This window comes from Zophobas morio, unplaced genomic scaffold (assembly GCF_036711695.1).
Source record: "Zophobas morio isolate AGI-343-1 ecotype UQ-CSIRO unplaced genomic scaffold, CSIRO_AGI_Zmor_V1 ptg000022l, whole genome shotgun sequence".
NCBI classification, from domain to species: domain Eukaryota; kingdom Metazoa; phylum Arthropoda; class Insecta; order Coleoptera; family Tenebrionidae; genus Zophobas; species Zophobas morio.
Window position 1 is genome coordinate 9,703,706 of NW_026972127.1, and position 9,892 is coordinate 9,713,597.

The 9,892-nt window shown below is 32.6% G+C and overlaps 1 protein-coding gene across 1 annotated transcript in view; it reads left to right on the forward strand.

The window, feature by feature from the left end:
• Window positions 1-8,858, forward strand: part of LOC135133593 (nephrin-like) — a 32,131-nt gene extending 23,273 nt beyond the window's left edge. The window contains exons 16-17 of the mRNA XM_064062042.1: window positions 6,708-6,900; window positions 8,444-8,858. Coding sequence (XP_063918112.1) covers window positions 6,708-6,900; window positions 8,444-8,784 — 534 coding nt within the window. The 3' untranslated portion in view covers window positions 8,785-8,858. The remainder of the gene's footprint in view (window positions 1-6,707; window positions 6,901-8,443) is intronic.
• The last annotated feature ends 1,034 nt before the right edge of the window (window positions 8,859-9,892 follow it).

The window sequence follows — 9,892 nt, forward strand, 5'->3', positions numbered from 1 at the left end:
TTTTTTTGAACCACCTCTTAAGAAAATCTAAAAAATATGAATGGAATGATAAATCACAAGTACAAACTCATCATATTTTTTGCATTTTAGATAGGATTTATTCAGCAAAATTTAAGGGTGACGTGATCAATTTTTTTAGGAGGGATGAACAAATACATTTTGAACAAAAGTTTACCATGCTTATAATAACTTTAGAATATTCCCAAGATTTCAAAGCATTCGGTTTTGTAATTCCTGATTAAATCGATAAAATAAATTCACGCCTTCATTAATTTTTTTGAGTCACCCTGCATATGCAAATCCAAAAATATGAATGGAGTGATAAATTACAAGTACAGACTCATCATATTTTTACAGTTTGGATAGGATTTATTCGGCAAACTTTCGAGCTGACGTCATCAATTTTTTGGAGGGGATAAGCAAATATATTTTGACTAACCATTTATTATGCTCTTTATAACCTAAAACATCTGCAAGATTTCAAAGCATTCGGTTTTGTAGTTTCTGAGTAAATCAGTAAAATAAATTTACGCATTCATTAATTTTTTTGAGTCACCCTGTATATGCAAATCCAAAAAATATGAATGGAGTGATAGATCGCAAGTACAGATTCATCATATTTTGTACATTTTGGATATGATTTATTCCACAAACTTTTGAGCTGACGTCATCAAGTTTTTGGAGGGGGTAAGCAAATATTTTTTGACTAAAGATTTATGATGCTCTTTAGAAACCAGCAAAAAATAAAATAACTAAAAATTAAAAAAATGTTCAAAAATCGGAAAAAAACGAACTAAAACCGAAAAATTATAACAATAAAACATCGAAAAGTTTAAGACTTTGGGAAATAGAAAAATTGAAAAATTGTAAAAAAAATAGAGAGAGGAAAAACGCAAAATTGAAGGAAACATTAAAATGTCTAAAAAACTGAAAAATTGAAGAATGGAAAATCGAAAATTTGAGGAACTGAAAAATTAAATAATCGAAAAATTGAAAAGTTGAGACACCGAGAAAATTAATAATCAAAAATGAAAAACTTAAAAATTTTAAAACTGCAAGATTGAAAAAGTAAAAAATTTTACAATTTAACACATTTCTAAAAAATCGGAAGATTGAAGAAACGAAAAATTGAAACATCAAAACTTAAAAATCAAACTAAGTACTAAAAATCGGAATACTAAACATAAAAATTAATTTATTTTGTTTAGTTTGATTTATGTAATAAACACTTTCGTAAATAAATGGTTGTTATTTAAAAATCTAAAAATTTAAATCGAGAGACTGAAAAATTAAAAATCGAAAACTAAAAGTTGAAAAATTCCAAAATTCCAAACCACGAAAAATTAAAAAATACTACAAAAATCGGAAAAAATAGGAACATTGAAAAATTAAACTGCAAAACTTAGAAATTAAAAAATCCGAAAGGAAAATCAGAAAGAAAAACCCCAAGATTGCAAACCACCAAACAAATAAAATCACTAATCACTAATCACGAATCACTGATCATTGATCGTGATTTCGTGATTTCTTGGTTTCGTGATTTCGTGATTCGTGATTAGTGATTCGTGATTCGTGATTAGTGATCAGTGATTCGTGATTAGTGATTAGTGATTCGTGATTAGTGATTAGTGATTAGTGATTCGTGATTCGTGATTTTTTTTTTCAATTTATTAAGTTTTAAAGTTTAAATGTTTCAGTTTTGAACTTTTCCATTTTGGGTTGTCTTGATTTTTAAATGTTTCAATTTTTCAATTTAGATTTCTCGGTTTTTCGATTTTTCAATTTTTAGATTTTTCATTTTTCGGCATTTCAATTTTAGAATTTTTCAATTTTCCGATTTTCGGTTTTTCTTCTACAATTCTTCTATTTTTAAAATTTTACATTTTCGATGTATCAGTTGTTTTTCAATTTTGAGTTTTTTCGATTTTTTGATTTTACAATTTTTTGATATCTGATTTTTTTTTGGATTTTTCAATTTTTCGGTATTTATATTTTTCGATTTTTCAGTTTTTGATTTTTCAATTTTTCGTTCTCGATTTTTCAGTTTTTCAATTTATTCTTTTTACTTCCCGAGCGTAAGCAGATGAAGTATTGTAATCGAGTTCCTCTACTTTTACGTTTTCTCGATCTTTCATGACACCTAGAAGGTGAAGAAATAGGTCTCCCATTTCCGTCTATCTGTCCGTCTGTCCGTCTGTCTGCCGTCCCGGATTTTTATTAGACAGATAATCTCCGAAAGTACTGGATTGTTGTGAAATTTTGTACTTATCACGAATCACGAATCACTAATCACGAATCACAAATCACAAATCACTAATCACGAATCACTAATCTCAAATCACTGATCACGAATCACGAATCACGAATCACTAATCACGGATCACGAATCACTAATCACGAATCACTAATCACGAATCACTAATCACTAATCACGAATCACGAATCACTAATCACGAATCACTAATCCCTAATCACGAATCACTAAATCACGAAATCACGAAATCACTAATCACGAATCACTAATCACGAATCACTAATCACGAATCACTAATCACGAATCACTAATCCCTAATCACGAAATCACGAAATCACTAATCACTAATCACGAATCACGAATCACCAATCACGAAATCACGAATCACGAATCACTAATCACGAATCACGAATAACTAATCACGAATCACTAATCACTAATCACGAAATCACGAAATCACTAATCACGAAATCACGAAATCACTAATCACTAATCGCTAATCACTAATCACTAATCACGAATCACTAATCACGAAATCACGAAATCACTAATCACTAATCACGAATAACTAATCACGAATAACTAATCACGAATCACTAATCACTAATCACGAAATCACTAATCACGAATCACTAATCACGAATCACGAAATCACGAATCACGAATCACTAATCACGAATCACTAATCACGAATCACTAATCACGAATCACTAATCACTAATCACGAAATCACGAAATCACTAATCACGAAATCACGAATCACGAATCACGAATCACAAAAAAATAGATTAGTGATTAGCGATTAGTGATTAGTGATTAGTGATTTCGTGATTTCGTGATTTCGTGATTAGTGATTTCGTGATTTCGTGATTAGTGATTAGTGATTCGTGATTAGTGATTCGTGATTAGTGATTCGTGATTAGTGATTCGTGATTCGTGATTTCGTGATTCGTGATTAGTGATTCGTGATTAGTGATTTCGTGATTAGTGATTAGTGATTCGTGATTAGTTATTCGTGATTAGTTATTCGTGATTAGTGATTAGTGATTTCGTGATTTCGTGATTTCGTGATTAGTGATTCGTGATTAGTGATTAGTGATTAGCGATTAGTGATTAGTGATTTCGTGATTTCGTGATTAGTGATTTCGTGATTTCGTGATTAGTGATTAGTGATTCGTGATTAGTTATTCGTGATTCGTGATTAGTGATTCGTGATTCGTGATTTCGTGATTGGTGATTCGTGATTCGTGATTAGTTATTCGTGATTAGTGATTAGTGATTTCGTGATTTCGTGATTTCGTGAATAGTGATTCGTGATTAGGGATTAGTGATTCGTGATTAGTGATTCGTGATTAGTGATTCGTGATTAGTGATTCGTGATTAGTGATTTCGTGATTTCGTGATTTAGTGATTCGTGATTAGGGATTAGTGATTCGTGATTAGTGATTCGTGATTAGTGATTAGTGATTCGTGATTAGTGATTCGTGATTAGTGATTCGTGATCCGTTATTAGTGATTCGTGATTCGTGATTCGTGATCAGTGATTTGAGATTAGTGATTCGTGATTAGTGATTTGTGATTTGTGATTCGTGATTAGTGATTCGTGATTCGTGATTCATGATTCACTCACTCACTCACTCACTCACTTAAAAACTCAACTCGGAGTCGTAAACTACAGATGTAGGACTATGTTATTTTATACAAATTTTGGTTAGCGTTTTACCATCTACATGATATTGCTAATTTAAGTATACTTGTCCAAAAGGTATAAGGTTATATGACCATCATAAAAGTAGTTGACCGCATATAAATACCCCCTTTGTGTGGTTCGCACTAAGCTTACCGATTGGCAATAAATCGTCTTCTAAACATTTCTTGCTCACATTTAACAGAGCCGGCTTTCAGAGCGAGTGGTTATTTCGGAACCTTCAGCGGCTGCAGGTAGTAAAGAAATAGTAGAGTGGTGGATTTTCATATTTAGTGAAAGCCGCCCCTGAACAAAACCAAAATAGCCGGTCTAGCTGCAGTGGACAGGTTATTTACGACCCTAAAACCTTTTCTATTGTAAACAACTTCACTTCGACACAATGGGATGATTTTATGATGGCCATATAACCTTATAACTCTTGGTCCACTATACAAAAGGACTAGTAATATGAAAGGCAACTGAAAATCGTTTATGTATAAACATTCTTAATTTAAGATGACAAGCGTGACAGCATACGTGAGAGTCAAACAGAGAAACTGTAAACAAAACGACCATCGGTTTTATTGCTTCGACTTCCGTTTATTATATAAAACATTGGGTTTTATTTTAATTCTTGACGGTGAAATTCACAACTGGTTGATTATAAACATGTCTATTTCATATTCGCGGAACCAAGTGAGCGTATAAAACAAATGCAGGTCTCTAATGTTAAAGTCGATGTAAATAAGCGTGCTACCCTTATGTTTCAACCGAGTTTTTCCTTTAAAAAATTTTGTGTCTACCAAATTGGGTTGGTCCAATGTAATACTAATAATAAGTGTTGCCTTTAATTTAATCAATAAAATAAATTGACTTCATTAATTTTTTTGAGCCACCTCTTAAGAAAATCTAAACAATATGAATGAAGTGATAAATCACAAGTACAGACTCATCATGTTTTTACGCTTTAGATAGGATTTATTCGGCAAACTTTAGAGCTGACGTCATCAAATTTTTTGAGGGGGGATTAGCAAATACATTTTGATAAAAAAGTTAACGTGCTTATGATAACTTTAATACATCTCCTATGTTTCAAAGCATTTGGTTTTGTTGTTCCTGATTAACTCAATAAAATAAATTGACGCATTCATTAATTTTTTTCGGTCACCCTGTATATGCAAATCGAAAAAATTTGAATGGAATGATAAATCACAAGAAGAGACTCACCATATTTTGTACATTTTAGATAGGATTTATTCAGCAAAATTTTGTGGTGACGTCATAAATTTTTTAGAAGGGGACGACCAAATACCTTTTGACCAAAAATTTACCATGCTTATGATGATTTTAAAACATCTTCAAGATTTCAAAGCATTCGGTTTTATAGTTCCTGAGTAAATCAGTAAAATAAATTTTGCGCAATCATTAATTTTTTTGAGTCACCCTGTATATGCAAATCCAAAAAATATGAATGGAGTGACATATCACAAGTACAGACGCATCATATTTTGTACATTTTAGATAGGCTTTATTCGGCAAACTTTTGAGCTGACGTCATCAAGTTTTTGGAGGGGATAACCAAATATATTTTGACTAAAGATTTATGATGCTCTTTAGAGCCTTAAAACATCTGCAACATTTTAAAACATTCAAATTATTCGAATTTGCAAATTCAAAATTAAATTGCAAAATGTTGTTTTATGATTTTAATTTTTTTTCCAAAAATCTGGACGTTTCGGGTAAAAACTGAATTCGGAATCGTAAACTACATGTGTAGGACTATGTTATTTTATACAATTTAAGACCCATTTACTATGTACAATTTTTAAGTGACGTCATCGCATTAGTGGTGGGGATGATTAGACAAATTTTGGTTAGCGTTTTACCATCTACATTATATTCCTAATATAAGTACAAAATTTCACAACAATCGGTCCAGTACTTTCGGAGATTATCTGTCTAATAAAAATCCGGGACGGCAGACGGACAGACGGACGGACAGACAGACGGAAATGGGAGACCTATTTTTTCGTATTCTAGGAGTCATGAAAGATCGAGAAAACGTAAAAGTAGAGGGTCGGCCGACGGACTCGATTACAATACTTCCTTTGCTTACGCTCGGGAAGTAAAAAGGAAACAATGAACTAAAAAATGAAAATTAAGTGGTTGTCTTAGTTTTACGTAGTTGTACGTCGTAATAGTTTTCACGAAAAGTAGCATTTGTTTACGTCATACATATGTATGTTCTATTCACGGGGGTAGGTGTTTCTAAAAAATATACACGTATGTAAATATATATGGTAATTTATTATGCACAGACATGTATTTTCAATGCGGTACACATTGTTCTGGTATAAATACAGTTTGTTGTAAACAGGAAGTAGGCCAGATTTGTTTCGGTTCTTTTAAAAATTTCCATATATATGTACTGCGTCTAAATATACCAGATTTCAAAGATTTTTTGAAGAAAGTGTACATAATTTGAATAATTATAGCTCCAACTGCATTACAGTTATTAAAAATGAAGATACAATAGCTCATTTATCAATTAAAGTAATACATGTTGTTTATTAAAAATGTTTCGATTATTTATTATCTTGACGTCGGCTTTGAAATTGATTCCACTAAACTGCACAAAACAAAAATATGATGTAATTTTTTTCACACATAATTTTAAAACAACGGACTAATTTCGTTGTCTCGTCAGTATAAATAGTAATAACGATATAAATGGAAGGCAAAGTAACACCTGAATATTTTTGCCAGGAGGATGGCCCTAAACAACCGGACTACCCAGGTGCGCACCCAGTGTGTCCCAGTTATGAGCCTCAGATGCAACCTAACATGGTTCACAAAAATCACACTATTCCTTGCCCTCATCATCACCACCAGCATGAAACACATGATGGGACTAGAGCTAGAGATAACCAAAGCCTTGATTTTCAAGCCACTATGACAGGTAACTAAGTCACTTGCTACCTATCTACCTACTAACGATCGCCTATTTGAAAAATGCAAACATTATTATCTGCTTGAAACTAGTCAATTTGTAGTGTTGCAAAACTTGCAAATAATGTTAACCTCTAAAAATATCTTTTGATATTTTGGTGCCAAAAGTTTTTAGTCTACGAGAAGACTTATAGTAAGCACTAAAGTGTTTTTTTTTAATTGCAGATAGACAGTGTGTTCAGATTTCTATAGATTAAACAGTTTAGATTATTATATAAATGAAAATATCATTCACTATTTGTTACTTTTACTCTACTTTTACAATTTTAAATGTATAGATATATTTTTCTTTATCTAAATAATTACGTTTTAAAGAACTTTCCTCGTTCTCCTATCTGAGACAATTTTTATTGGACACACATACACGTTCTTTAATCGAGATTGGACAGGTTTTCCTAAACTGCGTCAAACAATTTTATCACCTGATTCTTGGAACACTTATATGTATATTGGAAAATGTATTTATTTTTTATTTAGTGAATTGTACCTTAGCTACATCCTATGAACTCAAAAATGCCAAGAAAACTTTCACATTTTAGCTAGAGATCAAATCTTTGTTAACATTTATGAGTTATATTAAGGTTTCTATTAACCATTCTGAACTTCTTGTGATATGCACGATCGATTCATTTGGCGAAAAGAAAACGATTAGATATAGTTTCAACGTTTGTCGTTTGTAGACTCAAGGAATCAGTTCAAAAATCTCAGAAATATAACTTTTGGTGTTTTCTCTTACGATTTCATATCATAATATTTAATAAAACAAATTATTTGATATGATTTTATGTCTCAAAAATAAAATACAAAAAAATTGTGTCCTGTCTAATAGTAAAAATTCGTTCAAAACATCTGCAATTCTTTAAGAAAAGTACACAGTGCGCAGTTTTTGTTATTCCATACCTTTTGTCGTTAAATTTAATTTTTTTTAAATTTTTTTGTAATAGTTGTCTATTCTCTATCATTTTGTTACTCGAAAGCCATTCGAAATTTCGTAATTATTACATAGTAACATAACTGCATAAAGCTGATTTAAACAATATGGTTTTTCATAGTGTCTTCAAATTTTTTCAACAAAGAGAAACAAATGGTCTGCATAAATCCAGCATCTGTGTAGATTATGGTAACATTATTTTTAAAACAAATATCTTTCAACGAATTAAATTTATTTATCTTTATAGATAGGTAATCGATGTATTTGTAACGTTCTCGTATTCCATTAGGTTAGTTCAAGTCGGCTCAAGTAACTTAGCTTTAAAATAATCAAACAAATGTTAACGAACTGGCAACGCCGTTATCCTTTCTGTAACATTCTAAATTAATAAATTATAAACTTTACGGTGTCATCAAGTATGAACTCACTGAAACAAACTGAATTATTTATTGTCTTCATCTCGATGTTTTAAAATTATCTATTGCACAACTCCGTACTTGAACACATTTTGACAAAGTACATTCGGGCCATGATTTTTTAAACTATGTAAATGAAATTTCAGCAGAAGCGTCGTACGTAAGTTTCCCATCGCCAGCACCTCCAGCGGACGAGTCCTGTCACAACATGCCCGACCGCTATCTTTCGTATCCACCACCTCCTCTACATTTTCAAGATCCACCTCAAATACCGCCACTTCCTCTCGTGGGTCATATGAGCAACCCGGTGCCACCGGCTCTTCCGGCCAATGAGTCTCTTCTCCGCCATCAGCGAGATGCCGTTCCATCGCCAGACCAGCGACAGAATCCCCGAGGTCTCCTAGCTCAAATTCTTGCTCAGAAACGAATCCTGACTAGTTCTGGAAAAGGTTATGGTATTAATGAACAAGAAGGATATCTTGTCTGAGACAAGGAGGATTATTTTATATGTCCTGTATATAAAGTGTGACTGATGCTCAATTTTGTGAATTTAAAAAGGATCGCTGCAATACAGAGACATAAACGATCAATTAATAACAGTGTATTTTGCTAAGTTTACTCAACAATAACTCCGTAAAAACAATTGATAGTGTTGTTTGGGTATATTGTTAAATATTAACTTAAGTTCTTTTTGAATTTTTTTTATATGAGTAAAAAATGTTATTTACTAGTCTAATCCAACAACCAAATTGTTACTTCTCTTAAGTTTGAATATGATTCTATTTTTCGAATTTTATGAATTAACATTCCACAATTTTTATAAGTATGGATTTAATTTTCCTTTTTCTTGGGTCTATTTATTTTCTTTTTTGGAACGAAGTTCCTTACGGCAGGCTTGGAGGAGATAGGAATTTTACTGCACGACCGAACTGAAACAAATGTGATCCTAAAACCGCAAGAAAAACTCCGTGGAAAAAATTCCGTGGAATAAAACCGTTAAATGGGACGTGGGCAGGCGCGACCAGAGGTGGTGCGAGCCGCACTTCAGACGGCGGCCGCCTTACAAGTGTAGGTAAGCAGAGAAAAAATGTTGTGGCTCGGTGGGATTCGATCCCCCGTCTCCTTGCTCTCCGGGCAGGTATGCTGACCACTACACCACGAGACGACTTATTTATTCTCTGCTTACCGACGTGTTATTGTGCCGCCACACAAGGTTGAAGGTCCGCACACGTGCAGCTGCCTTACAAAGACACCGCCAACACGTGGAGACCGCACCGACAAAATATAAAAAATGTCCTAAACACTTTTCGTTCTCTCATCCCTTCTCTCTCTATTACCACTCCACCCCGCCAATGCATACTATATACTATATGAATTCATGGACAAGCACGTGGCGAATACGCACATGATAGAAACATTTTACTCGTGAGTAGCCACGTTTATTTTCATACAATTTCAAATCGTCAAAACAATAATAAATATAGTAACAATGGCAAAGCAGAGTATCAAAAAGCGTATAGGGAACGCGAAAAAGCTAAAAAAAATGAAAATAAGAAAGGTACGATATAAAGCAAAGATATCCTCTAAACTAGTGA